The sequence below is a fragment of the Trematosphaeria pertusa genome (genome assembly GCF_010094035.1).
Source record: "Trematosphaeria pertusa strain CBS 122368 unplaced genomic scaffold BU26scaffold_1, whole genome shotgun sequence".
Taxonomy (NCBI): Eukaryota; Fungi; Ascomycota; class Dothideomycetes; order Pleosporales; family Trematosphaeriaceae; genus Trematosphaeria; species Trematosphaeria pertusa.
The window spans coordinates 705004-718294 of NW_022987212.1; the positions used below are offsets into that span (position 1 = coordinate 705004).

The 13291-nt window shown below is 55.8% G+C and overlaps 5 protein-coding genes across 5 annotated transcripts; 4 read left to right on the forward strand and 1 right to left on the reverse strand.

Moving 5' to 3' along the window:
- Window positions 1–418: 418 nt before the first annotated feature.
- Window positions 419–1964, forward strand: BU26DRAFT_598610 (acyl-CoA dehydrogenase NM domain-like protein). Its single transcript, XM_033835038.1, has 2 exons — window positions 419–871; window positions 928–1964. Exons 1-2 carry the CDS (start codon window positions 542–544, stop codon window positions 1888–1890), a joined length of 1293 nt encoding a protein of 430 aa, XP_033690759.1. The 5' UTR covers window positions 419–541; the 3' UTR covers window positions 1891–1964.
- A 387-nt stretch (window positions 1965–2351) lies between these two features.
- Window positions 2352–3662, forward strand: BU26DRAFT_7664 (uncharacterized protein). Its single transcript, XM_033836318.1, has 4 exons — window positions 2352–2625; window positions 2681–2767; window positions 2846–3053; window positions 3149–3662. The coding sequence occupies exons 1-4, from the start codon at window positions 2482–2484 to the stop codon at window positions 3295–3297; spliced, it is 588 nt and encodes a 195-aa protein (XP_033690760.1). The 5' UTR covers window positions 2352–2481; the 3' UTR covers window positions 3298–3662.
- A 750-nt stretch (window positions 3663–4412) lies between these two features.
- On the forward strand, window positions 4413–5651 carry BU26DRAFT_512721 (glycoside hydrolase family 5 protein). Its single transcript, XM_033827454.1, has 6 exons — window positions 4413–4498; window positions 4554–4633; window positions 4686–4785; window positions 4835–5237; window positions 5329–5390; window positions 5451–5651. Exons 1-6 carry the CDS (start codon window positions 4442–4444, stop codon window positions 5592–5594), a joined length of 846 nt encoding a protein of 281 aa, XP_033690761.1. The 5' UTR covers window positions 4413–4441; the 3' UTR covers window positions 5595–5651.
- A 1954-nt stretch (window positions 5652–7605) lies between these two features.
- BU26DRAFT_414070 (uncharacterized protein) lies at window positions 7606–10704 on the forward strand (the record flags this gene model as incomplete). The annotated part of the gene is made up of 4 exons (XM_033823049.1): window positions 7606–7850; window positions 8048–8226; window positions 8283–8848; window positions 8956–10704. The coding sequence occupies 4 exons, from the start codon at window positions 7606–7608 to the stop codon at window positions 10702–10704; spliced, it is 2739 nt and encodes a 912-aa protein (XP_033690762.1).
- Window positions 10705–11686: 982 nt separating this feature from the next.
- BU26DRAFT_498540 (kinase-like protein) lies at window positions 11687–13094 on the reverse strand (the record flags this gene model as incomplete). The annotated part of the gene is made up of 3 exons (XM_033826344.1): window positions 11687–12675; window positions 12730–12841; window positions 12915–13094. 3 exons carry the CDS (start codon window positions 13092–13094, stop codon window positions 11687–11689), a joined length of 1281 nt encoding a protein of 426 aa, XP_033690763.1.
- Window positions 13095–13291: the final 197 nt, after the last annotated feature.

Genomic DNA, 13291 nt, shown 5'->3' on the forward strand with positions numbered 1-13291 from the left:
CTGACTCGATGGGCCGACCTCGTAATACCGCGGCGATCCTCTTCGGGACTGGCACACAGGGATTGCGAGGCAGGGCTTTTTGGAATATGAAAGAACGTTTTAGAGATTATAAACCATGGACATGCGTTATGTTCCATCGCTGGCCTTGCACTCAAGCTTGCACTCGCCGGATACAATCAGATGTAGTCCGGAGTGGAATCCGTGCCATCCTAAGCCCAACAATAATATGTAGTTGATACAATACATTCAGTAATGCATTTGATGAGGTCTCCGGTATGCACCGCGACGTGTCTTTATACGGTGAGCTTCTTGATGTGGATCCAAAGTTTTGTAAGAGCTTCGGCGAACCTCGGTTCATCTGAACCCCAGACCTTTCACCTCCACAACCGTAAGCGGCGTGGCGGCGTAGCTTTATATACCTGCATCAGCTCCCATCAGCATGTAGCATACCTCTCCGGAGAGTATTTAGGTGCTCTACACGCCCTTTTTAGCTTCTATTATCCAGCCCCGAGCTACTACCAGGTGGCCCGCCACTTCCACAATGTCATCCACGCCCGTCGTGCCGTTCTCGGAACCGCCGTACCTCGCCGGCCTCCCTTCCCCGTACTACAAGCCGACGCACCTGAAGTGGCAGAAGGCATGCCGCGAATTCGTATCCAAACATTTACTGGAGAATGCGCTGGAGTGGGATACCGCCGAAAACGTGCCGGAGCACGTCTTCGAGGAGTTCGCGAAGGCGGGCATGCTAATCCCATCTTTACCCGCCCCGCTGCCAGTAGAATGGTTGAAGCGGCTCGGTATACATGAACTGCTCGACGCAGTCAAGGTGGAGGAATTCGACTATATCCACACGATGATATACATCGATGAGGTACGAGGCATATCTAGGCTACGCTGCGCCGCGGAATCCAGCTAATCGAACGGCAGATGGCACGTTCAGGCCTGGCAGGGCCATCAGGGTCCCTCACAACCGGCATGTCCTTCGGCGTCCCTCCGATCCTCAAATACGGAAACAAGCAGCTGCAAGAGCGCTTCCTCCCAGAGCTCCTCACGGGCAAGAAACGAACATGTATCGCGATCACCGAGCCCGCTGCCGGATCTGACGTCGCTAACATCACTACCACCGCTACGAAGACCCCTGACGGGAAACACTACATAATCAATGGCACGAAGAAGTGGATTACCAACGGCATCTGGGCAGAGTACTCTTCAATGGCGGTTCGAACCGGCGGGCCTGGCCCGACAGGCCTCTCCATGCTCGTGGTACCGCTGAAGGGCTACCCAGGCGTCAGCATGCGCCGGCTGAAAGTTGGTGGGCAGGTCTCAGCAGGGACAACCTTCATTGAGCTCGACGACGTCAAGGTCCCCGTCAAGAATCTGATCGGTCAGGAGGGCATGGGCATGCGGTACATCATGACCAATTTCAATCACGAGCGACTCACCATCGCTATTGGCGCAACGCGACAGTCCCGCGTCGCGCTCGCAGCAGCCATGGAATACGTACTCAAGCGCGAGGCCTTTGGCAAGCCACTCGTAGAGCAGCCCGTTGTGAGACATCGGCTGGCCAAATGTGGCGCTTTGCTGGAGAGCCAATGGGCGTGGGTCGAACAATTCGTTTATCAGATGACACAGCTCCCCAAAGAGACGGCTGACATCGAGCTGGGCGGGCTGACGGCCATGGCGAAAGCGCAGGCTGGCATTGTGCTGAACGAGTGTGCGCAGTGCGCCATACTTTTGTTTGGTGGAAACGGATATACGAGGTCCGGTCAGGGAGAGCTCATTGAGAGTAAGTTGCATTTTACGGACGCCACACCCTTCCACGGCGTTCTCCATCCTAATTTTCTTCCCACTTTCGGTGGAAATGGGCTCCCGGCTGACTTTCGCACCTAGGAATCTATCGTGAAGCGCCTGGGATTCGAATACCTGGGGGTAGTGAGGATGTCATGCTCGACCTGGGCGTGCGGCAGCTGGTCAAGAACTTCAAGAACAAGACTAAGGCCATGGAACGACCGAAAGGCTCATCGAAGCTATAACGTGTTCCAACAAATTAGATGAATGTATGCATATGGTTATATGAAAAAGTTGGCAATCGCGAGATCCACGGGCAAATTTTTGTAGGGTGATGCACAACGGTGTGCTGTGTTGGACGACGTTTCCGAACACGAGAACCCAGCGGAAGCCAATTTTGCCGTACAACCTCGACGCTCGTATGGGGCCTCATACCTAATTTCAGCACCCAGAATTTGGGTGCTGGACCCGAATTCCCCGTCTTCCTCGTGTTCTTGCCCGCAATAGGCTGCGTGGTCTTGCCCTACAGCGAAGGCTTAATATGCGTTGCTCGATGCACTCCCCGGACACGAAGTAGGTGTATAAATTGGCATTTGGCCTTCGATATATTTTTTACTCTCTGTTCGAAACTACTGTTCTCTACAGCTTTTGTCTCTACGTCATTTCGAATCCCCGTACTACTCCAAACTCAAAATGAAGGCTTCGATATTGCTTGCGGCGGCGTTTGTATCGCTGGCCGCTGCCAACCCAGTAGCGGTGCCAGAGCCGCAGAAGACACCTGTTCTACCCTCGCCATGCTGGTGCAAGCCGCCGATTTGCCCGATGGAGCTCATTGCGGCATGTTTCCACCTAGTTTGGGCCGCATATGGTGCGTGGCTAATACATGGAACAGGAGTGCAGATGCAAGAACGCAGCGGCGCAGGCGTGCTACGAATCCTATCTAGCCAAGGGCATTGAGTGTCCCAAGCCTACACCAAGCGTAAGCCATCCCAACTATCTACCCCCTTCTTTCCCAACAACCACGGCCTTCACAGCGGTACGCTGATAGAAGGGAAAGGTCTGCGGTGTCGTAGCCCGCGCCGCAGAAACACACAAACCGACGAAGCCGATCCCGACTCCGCCTGTTGTAACACCCGTGGTTCCCCGCTGCGGCGGGCTCATGGGTCTTGCGTGCCCGACGGGGTACAAGTGCGTGGATGATCCGAGGGATATGTGTGATCCGACGCAGGGGGGCGCGGACTGCATTGGGATTTGCGTGCGGAGGAGTGAGTAAGTCCTGGTTTCTCTACCTTGGTACGAGGGGAGGAGCATGAGAGGGGTGAGTGAGTGAGCGAGGAAGACGGGCTGACGGTGAGAATAGCTGAGGAGATGCCGCCGTGCGGAGGGAAGATGGGAGCGCAGTGTCCGGAGGGCTGGGTCTGCGTGGATGATGCGAGTGATGGGTGTGATCCTGAGTTGGGAGGGAAGGACTGTGGAGGTGTTTGCGTGCTGGGTCCTGTTTTGGGATAGGGCGCAGGAGCTGGAAAAGTTTGTTATTGGGAAAATAGGATGCGTTCAGGCTTAACGGGACTTCTGCCTCTAGCTATTCTATTTGGGTGCGCTGGATCATAGTCATACAATGTGGTCTGGGGTAGGGAGTCGCTCGCGGAGCTGAATTCTGTGAAGCAACCACGCACTTTTCAAGATCGCTCGCGGTGCTTGCGTGAGCTGTTTTTCGTGTTTCACTCTCGCAGACCCGTAGAAGTGCTCAATTTCCCTCCAGTCCAGCCTTTCATTATCACTATCCAGAAATACTCCCAACCCCCGTCCATACCACGTGCCGCATGAAACGTATCTTTACCCAAATGAACCGCGGCATTACACCTCCGCACCCCAAGCAGCTAACCCCAATCAACCGCCTCTGAAAGCCCCAAAACAAGCTTTCCTCGCTGCAAAGCGCGCTCTATTTCCCGCGCTGGTCCCCGGATAATCCAAGGAACTAGCTCGCGTCTGGAATGGCCGTGGAACGATCGTAGAAGCCGGGCGCTCGCACTGGCGACTTATCGCGGCTGGGCTAAGGAAACGCGGCACCCGGTCTAGTATGGATAATGAGGAGATACTTACTACTCGTCATGAGAGGGTGTTTGGTGGAAATGAACGTTTATTTGAGCCTTTGGCGTGGCGTTTGGAGCGCTGTTAAAAGGCGAGGAGGGTCGTTCAACTTCTAAAAGCTCTTGGGTGTTGCGCTTTCTCTAATCGCATGTCGAAGGTGTCGACTTACAGCTTCAATATGGTTCGCATCACGGCTTGGCTGCTCGCGTGCATTGGGACGTCGACCCTCGCCTTCCCCCAACCGCCACCGGACGGCTCGCCCAACTCCCCCATAACCCGCAATGGCAGCACGCTCATGCTCAACAATCTCCCGTGGACCGCCTCCGGAGCAAACGTCTATTGGCTTGGGCTCGACGAAAACGTGACTCCGGCCGAAGGCGCGCCCTATTACGCGCCGCTCAAAGCGAGCTATCCGACAAAGGGACGCATTACGGAGATCATGGACACGCTGAAGACGATGGGTGCGAGGACGGTGCGGAGCCAGACGATGGGCGTCAGCGTGGGTAATCCGTTGAGTGTGATGCCGGAATTGGGGAAGGTCAATGAGGAGGCGTTTGAGATTATGGATTGGGCTGTTAAGGAAGCGAGGAGGGCGGAAATCAGGATATTTGCGCCATTTGTACGTCAAGGAGGGAGGGGAGATGTGCGAAAATGAGAAGCTAACGGACTGGAAGACTGACAACTACGACTACTACCATGGAGGAAAGTTCGTGTTTTTGAGGTGGAGGGGGATTGATGTGCCGAGCCAGAACCTGTGAGTGATGTGGAAACAATAGAAAGGAGAGACCAGGCTTACCAAACGACAGTGATGAAAGGGTCCAGCAGTTCTACACAAACAGAACTATCATCGAGGACTTCAAGAACTATATCAAAATCATCTTGACTCACCGTAATCAATTCACTAACGTTCGCATCCTGATTCCCGACATCGAACTAGAACACTGACGTCTTACAGCTCACTTACGCTCAAGACCCAACAATCTTCGCCTACGAGACTGGCAACGAGCTCGGCGGCCCCGTTTTTGGAGACAAGAATGTGCCCGCGGAATGGACACAGGAAATAACTAACTACATCAAACAGATTGCACCGAAAAAGCTCACTGTTGACGGGACGTACGGCATCAACGAGAGTCACTTGAACATTAGCAGCGTCGACATCTATTCGGATCACTTCTATCCCATGGATGTGGATAAGCTGTCGAAAGGCGTTGCGGCCGTTGAGAAGGCGGAGAAAGTGTACTTCGCTGCTGAGTATGGATGGACGCCAGAGTCGCAGACGAAGACGAAGATGGACGAGTTTTTCAAGTGGATCGAAGATCGAAATGGAGAGAACAGCACGAGCCCGGTCGTGGTCGGGGGTAAGTAGCGCATGTTTGGTGTCGCTCGGGCTTCCGATTCCGAGCATTCCGAGCGGAGAGAAACCCGCGCATCGGCTGACGTTCCGTGCAGATCACTTCTGGAGTTTGTTCGGCCGTAACGTGCCAGACTGTTCATCCTTTGTCGAGCACAGTGTCAGTGATGCGATTCACGTTATGAACTGGGGAGTGAGAATGCTGACGAACGTTGCGCAGGATGGCTTCACGCTGCATTACGACGATCCGAAGAACCCAGCAAACTACACCGAGCAGATTGTCAAAATCCGTCAGCATCTGTTCAAGATGCAGGGTAAGGAGGTAGGACAAGATATGCCTTCGGTGCCTTGTCCGGAGCAGTAGAAGAGATCCGGGGTCGGTGGCAGAAAATTGTCCGAAGAAAATGAATGCTCCCTAGCTCTTTCCATGTGCTCCAAAACAGGGTCTAGATCAGTTAGGAGGATTGCTCTTTACGAGGCACTCTGCATACGAGTTGCATTTCGATTTCTGCGATGCTGCCCCTGAGGACATCAAGGTGTTGGCGTCTACGGCGCTGGGCGCGAGCCGTGGAGAGCAAGCGAGGCCGCGTTTTCCCGACACTACCCCTGCTCCGATTTTCCCCACAGCGCATGAAAGATTAGTCCTTTGCGGGCTAGCGGACAGTCCAACTTGGCAGATCTCGACCGCTGCAAGGGTGCTGCTTGATAAACGTGAATCCGATCTGAGGCCAGTCGATGGACGGCAGCCAACTGGAATCGTCGAGGAGCAAAAAACAGTCAGCTACACCGCCCACCTGCTCGCGTGAGCTTTATCATATCGTAGTAGTAGCGTTCTGAAGCGTTGCACGCGAAGGCCTGGCCTTGGATTTCAGCTGCTCGGTCGGTGGACCCACTAAAAATCCGAATCTTAGCAGCTGTGAGAAACGACGTCGGTGTTGTAGCGCGTCTCGACTTCGATCCTGATACTGCCAATGATACCCTTTGTATTAGCAGGGGCAGGACTCGGAATAGTACCTCCGCCATCGGAACGCCGATATAATTATTCAGTACAGCAGCCTCGTGTATTCTGCAGGACTGTAAACGTTATCTCCACCACTACCGGTCATGCAGGCCGATCGACTTCTGCAGCGGCTTCGAGCCGGCCGCGGATTGATGAGGTGATGTCGATAATAGCAAGGATGCGCCCCAACAGTTCTTCAGAGACTGCAAAACGCCGAGTGCTGGGCCGTCGAAGGAAATGAGGGTTTGAAAGCCACAGCAAGCGGGGAGCTGACGTTACGTCCGAGTCTTTACCGGCATCAGGACCCCTCCCCGCAAAAGCTCAACGCCGTCACCAGGGATCGCCGGGTTGCCCCACACGTTCGAATCTCAGAGTTTGCTGCGTTAATAAGTATCTGTTCGTTTTCCGGTGTCGCCCAGGGAGCCGGAAAAGGACCCAAGGTACTAGAGATTGCGCGCGACAGCATCGTAGATAAGGGCTCTGTGACGCATTCAACCCCGAGCGTGTCTGCAAAGCGGGCAGCTGCGGTGAGGGAGCGATAGCGGAAGAAGGGGCGGAAACGTCCGCTTCCTGCTATGCCAGTGTACGTGGCCTCATTGGCTGTCCAGGCCCACCGCTTCCGTGCGTAGAAAAGCGCTCAGAGATGAATTTTGTCAGCGCCGCGCTGTCGTGCGTGCCGGCTAGCATCTCGGCTGTGGGCGCGGTGTTGGAACGGTTGCTGGCGACGCGAGACCAATCACGTCGCAGCCGGGATCCTATTTCCGGAAGAGCCTTTAAAGCGGACTGGAGGCCAGGGAGAAGGTACGGCGCACGCGGAAAAGCCAAAGTGCACGACTGTCATCAAGCAAGATGGCAAACCGGCGGCAAAGGCCACGCTGAGTGCGCACGAGGAGCATCAGCTTTACACAGCACAGTAGGGGGGGCTCGACGAGCCGCGGCATCTTTCCTGCAGGCAGAGGCGGCGTTTCCGCACGAGCGAGCTGCTGACGTCGGAGGTCGCGTCGCTGCCCTCATCCGGTTGTCTTGTCCCGAGCCCATCCGAAAAAGACCGCCGCCGCCAACGCCAAGAGGGGAAAGCGCCGACAATCCGAATCTGGGGCCTGGGGAACAACACTAGACGCTAGCCATCCCCACCGGGGACGGGCGAGGCGTGTCATGAGGGATAAACGCACCAGAGTGAATCGCGAGCCGTCTGGCTGGCCCAAGCTCGCCCTCAGGGCTGCCAGGAATCCACCATGGCGAAAGTTGGTGCCATACATAATCTACGCGATCCCCCCTGGTGTCGCTCGCGCCTGCCCGACCGAATACCGCTCCTGCCCTTCCCCACATCCCAGCCCTGCCTCAGCAATTGCCTCACGGCGACAGCAGCGCAGCCATGTCTGAGTGCTCAGCATCGCCGTCGGACCACCACCACCACCTCCAGCCGCCGAAGCGCAAGGCCGCCCAAGCCGGCCTCGACGGAAACACCACCGGCCGCTCAGTGAAGAGGAGGGCTTCCAAGGCATGCCAGTGCTGCCGGGCGCGCAAGGTCAGATGCAATGTCACTGAGCACGGCGCGCCGTGCACGAATTGCAGGCTCGACGAGGTCGAATGCATTGTGTCCGAGAGCAGGAGGAAAAAGTCAGTGCCTCTCATCCAGTTCATCATCCGATGGCCGACATCACTATTGCACTCGTCGCAAAGTGTCGTCATGCAGGGTCGGCGGGCGCATTCCGCCAGCCACTCGCAGCGCGTTCATTCTGTCACGGCCGCCAGAAATGCTTGGCCCGCTTCTGCTGATGCACCACCAAAATTTGCGAGTCGCTGACGTTTGCCAGGAAATGGACCAAGGACGACGATCCCCAAGGAGAGAATACGACCGCCTCGGCCACAAATGCCAACCGCAAGCTGGCTTCGCGCGAGGCCTTGGACAGCATCCAAAACCTGAACTCAGCCGCCGTGCGGCGGTCACATGAAGCAGAAGCGCGGCATGACGAGCACGTGCCTCACTCCATTTGTGCGTCGACGACAATGATGAAATTTGTAAGATCACATGCGCTGACAAGCCCGCAGACCAGACCCACGGCCACCGCCTGAACTCCATCTCCGGCTTCTCAGACCTGCACCGCCGCCTGTCCGTTACCTCACAGACCAATGGCTTGTCCATGCTCCCCTTTACGCCCTTTGCCGGCGACAACCGCGCCGCGTACTTTGGGAACGTGGCACCGAAATTCAGTGCGAATGATCTTCCGGATTTCATCAAGCCGCTCCCCGTCAAAATCGGACCCGACGAAGTTGCCTATTTGGAGAAGAAGGGCGCGTTGACGGTTCCGAAGGGCACTCTGCGCAATGAGATCTTACGCGCGTATATCGAGTTTGTGCACCCGTACATGCCGCTTCTGGACCTGCACGATTTCCTTACGATGATTGATCGACCGGACACGAGCCTCGGAAAGGTCAGCTTGATCCTTTTCCAGGCGGTCATGTTCGCCGGCTCGGCTTTCATCGATATGCATCATCTGCGTACCGCGGGCTATGTCACACGGAAGGAAGCTCGCAAGGACTTCTTTCAGAAGACTAGGGTGAGTAGCATCTCCTTTCATGGGTTCTCGGTTGTGTTCGGTCGGCCGAGCAACTCTGTGTTCCTCCGACGCCGTTTTGTCGGCGTGTCCGACTCTCACATGTCAAACACGGCACAACTTTCATCCTTCACCGACGCCTGTGACACGACTAATCGATTCCACAGCTTCTTTACGACTTTGACTACGAATCGGATCGGGTCTCTCTTGTACAAGCGCTACTCCTCTTGACGTACTACTACGAAACTCCAGATGACCAGAAGGACACATGGCACTGGATGGGCGTCGCGACTTCGGTCGCGCACACGATCGGCCTTCATCGCAACCCAGACAAGGGTCATATGGACTCTAAGCGTACGAAGCTCTGGAAGAGGATATGGTGGTCGACTTATATGCGCGATCGCCTCATAGCCTTGGGCATGCGACGACCCACTCGCATAAAGACCGAGGACTTCGATGTGCCCATGCTCACTTTGGATGATTTCGAGCTTGCTCCCATTCCAGACTCAATTTCTTGCGTGCCTCCGGACTGCCGCGTAGCCCGGGATGTCGACATGCAGCGCCAGCTAGCCATTATGTGCATCGAGAAAGCCAGGCTGTGCCTATGCATTTCACATGTCTTGTCTAAGCAGTACTGTGTCTTGAACAACAACCAGGGCCTCCTGAACGACCGAACGACAATGATGTTGCTTCCGAAGAAACTGGACCCCGAGACCAGCGAAGTCAAAACATGCGACGAGGAGCTGCAGAGGTGGGTCAAAGAGCTACCAGAGGAAGCCAAGTACTCCGACACCTACACTGGAGAGAAATCATTAGATCTGAACCGCGCTTTGTTGCACATGGTCTTTTTCACGACTCTTTCTGCGTTACATCGACCGCAAGTCCTACCGTCCGCTCAAGGAGGACCCGCGAGCACACCAGCCAAGCCGGATATCGCGTCTGACCTTTTGGAAGTCTCGCGTCGGAACGTTCGCCGAGCTGCTTCGGCCATCACCTCGATCGCCCAGCGCCTCGATACAGTGGATCTCGTCAGATATCTACCCACCACCGGCGTCACGGTCCTCCTCCCGGCCATTATCATCCACCTGCTCGACATCAAGGCTCCAGAGGAGGAGACTCGCCGAATCTCACTCCGCGGATTCTGCCAATGCATGGCGGTCATGGGCAAGCTGCGTGATTTGTACGCCGCAGCGGACTACTCCACCGCCTTCCTCGAAGCTGCAATCCGCAAAGCTGGCATCCATATTGCGCCTACGACGGCACAGACACCTGGCGCCAACGGAGCATCCGCAATGCCAGCGAAGCCATCGCCGGTGACTACCGTCGAAGATCTCGTGGACGCCGGAAGAAGACTAGACATGCAATCTATGATGAACGTGACAATGGCGGCCTCACAGCAGCTGCAGCGCTCAACTCTGACGCCACCACCAGACAACGGAACCACGAATATGCACGCGCTCGAGAAACTCCCAGACCAAAACAACGTCACCGACGAAGAAGTCGCCCGCCGCCTAGAAACATTCCTCGCTTCCACTCCCCCAGAGTCCGATCATGACCACGACCTCGATCCTTCGCAGGACTTCCACCCCTCGATCACGATCGCCGAAGACCTTCCCGCGACGACCACGACCATGGCGCCCAACCCCTTCAACAAATACAGCACACTCGAGCTCCCATCGAACCCCTTCAGCAGCATCAACCACCACCACGACGACGAAATGCTGTTTAGCAGCCTGCCCATGCACCACGACTTCGACGACGGCGACTTCGACAGCTTGCTGAATCTCGATGCGGTGGGCGAGGCGTTTACTTTCAACGAGGCTGCGATCGACGATGCGATCGAGCGGCAGTTGGGCGAGGTGGATTGGATGGGGAATGGGACGGCGCTGGCGTTTGGGGAGGAGGTGAGAGCATGAGCGGGATAGCGGAGAAGCTTTTCATACATCTCCATGTCTGCCCAGGTGCTTTGGGAGGAAAAGTTTTTGGTTTTTTGGTTTTGTTTGCATTTGTTGTTGGATTTGCGACGATATCCACTTGCGGTTTTTTTCTCCGATTTGATTTGGTACGTACGAGATGAGGGCGCTTCAACACACTAATGGACTGGCAACGCGAGGCACACGCGCAATAAGATATGCTGCTACGATATAAGTTAGACGCGGAATTATTCCCAAATCTAGAATTCCATGACTTCTCCATTATATTCCTTATACTTTTGTTGTGCTGGGCTGGGTCTACCTCTCCAGGATGCCCACTCTCAATTATTAGTGCTACATAGCGCATTCTCTTTGCGCGGGTTGCAAAGCGACAGAAAATCACAAGAAACCAGAAACCATGCTATCTGTTGAAGACAATTACCTCTGCCCTGCAAAATTACCCCTCCGAAGGAACCTGGAAGGTCCAGCCTTCTCGACCCACACACGCACACACCGCCCAGTCCAAGGCCCTTACCAGCTCTGCCCCTCGTCTCCACCCACTAGTCTCGAACCAACCCCCGCTACTGAGTCACTACGTGCTTTGTCTTTCAAGGCCCAGCCTCTGCTCGCGTGGCCCGGTCCAGCGGTCATGTTTTTTTCAACGGCTTGCGCCGTTTGCGCCCAATCCGTCCGTGAATATGCAAGCATGCAGGGACTAAAGAAAATCGACGAAAGGAGGAGGGAGATAGCGCCACGGGTGTTGAAATCCGGGCCTTCTATGCAAGGAAGGAAGAAGGGAAACCCAACAAAGCCCGCTTCGGCGATCCGATGTCCGTACAACTCGAACTAGGGCGAAAGGGATAAATATTTTCAAGGGAAAACAAGACGATGAGTAGGAAATATTAGTAATGGGGTGGTGTTTTATTTTGTTTGACCGATGGGAGCCCATGGAAATGATGAGAGCGGGCAGCCGTGATCTCCCTTCTCACACATCTTGCGCCCACCTCCTCTCTCGCACAGGCATCTCCTCGCCGGCCCTCTGCCTCTCGCCGTTCATCTCCCTCTTCCAGGCCCAGTATTCGCCTAACCTGATCTCCGCGTAGCTTGCATAGTCGAAGTCAATGAGCGAGATCTGCGCCTGGATCAGCGCCCAGATACCCCAGTAAAAGCCAGGCACGCCCCGAAACTTGTCGATCTGGTCGAACAAGTCGTCCAGCTCAGACTCCTTGTGCGCGCGGTTCAGATGCAGGTTGTAGCTCCGGAGGTACTCGCGAAGGAATGCCCGGCGGACGTGGCGCGTTGGGAGGACGGTGAAGTCGCAGTCAAAGCCGCCCCACTCGGCGAAGTGGTTGGCAATGTCAAAGGACGCGGGCGCGGGCGTCGCATACTCGTAGTCAATAAAGTGAACGGTTTCTGTCGGTTCAGACTCATCGGAACCGCTTGACGCGCTGGAGCGGCGGGACGCCGAAGCGGACGAGGGCGCGGGCTCAATAATGACATTGCCGCTCAGGAGGTCGCAATGGGCGAAGACGAACTGCTTCTCACCGCCGACGCCAGGCGAGTCTCCCAGCAGCTTCACCAGCCACTCGAGCTCTCGCTGCAGCAGGTCTCGGCGCTCGACTTGTGCAGTGGTGCTTGTGGGCAGCGCGAGGATCCATTTCTGCATCGTGGTCCACACGTTGGGGATGGGCTTTCCTGGCGTCAGTTCTGCCATGGCGACCAGAGAGGCACGTTTGTTTGCAGGAGCAATTTGTGTGGGTGCGGGACATGTGCTGCTGATGCTTGATATTGGTAGTGTTGCGTGCCATTCTCCCAGCCTGGACGCTACCCCTCGCCATATTTCGGGCCGCCGTAGGTCGGCGGGCGCACACACGCTGCCTTGTATGAATTTGTACAGGAGACCGTTTTCGAATCGTGCGAGGAGGGAAGGGGCGAGGCCGTGGCGGGCGAGGAGGCAGTGGGACGACGTTTCCTCTAGACGGGAATTGTGAGCACCGGCATGGCCGTAACAAGGGCGCCACGACTTACTCTTGCGGTCGATCAGAACGTCAGTGCCCTTTCCGTATGCGCGGAGGAGCACCGCTTCGTTGTCCAGCTCGGTCTGCGTGAGCCCGGGGAGCTTGTTGACTGCTTTCAAGAGCTGTTGCCGCTACGTCAGCGCATGTCGCGGTAGGCAACTCCTCCTGCGAAGCCACAGGCACCGCGGAACATACCGTGTTCGTGATGCCGTCCGTAAACCGCACAAACTCAATCGTGTCCTTGGACTCTCGCCATTCTGGACGAAGAGTGAGTATGAGACTCAGAGCCGAGTTGTGGGAGTCGGCGTTATTGTAGTACTGGGGAATGTGTCGTATCGACTCGAATGGATCGAAGGGAGAGGTGTCGCTATTCATGACGAAGCTGTGGTTCTTCGCAGGTCAGCTTCGAGGCTATGAGACGGGCAATTGAGGTAGACGCCATAGCTGCGTGAAATCCCAAAGCAACGCCAAGGACTCGGCCGTAGGCTACGGGAGGGCGCTGCGTACCAATTAAGCAGACTCAAAGGCCTATAGTTATGCGAAGATGTACACGTTTGCTAGAAATGTGTCCG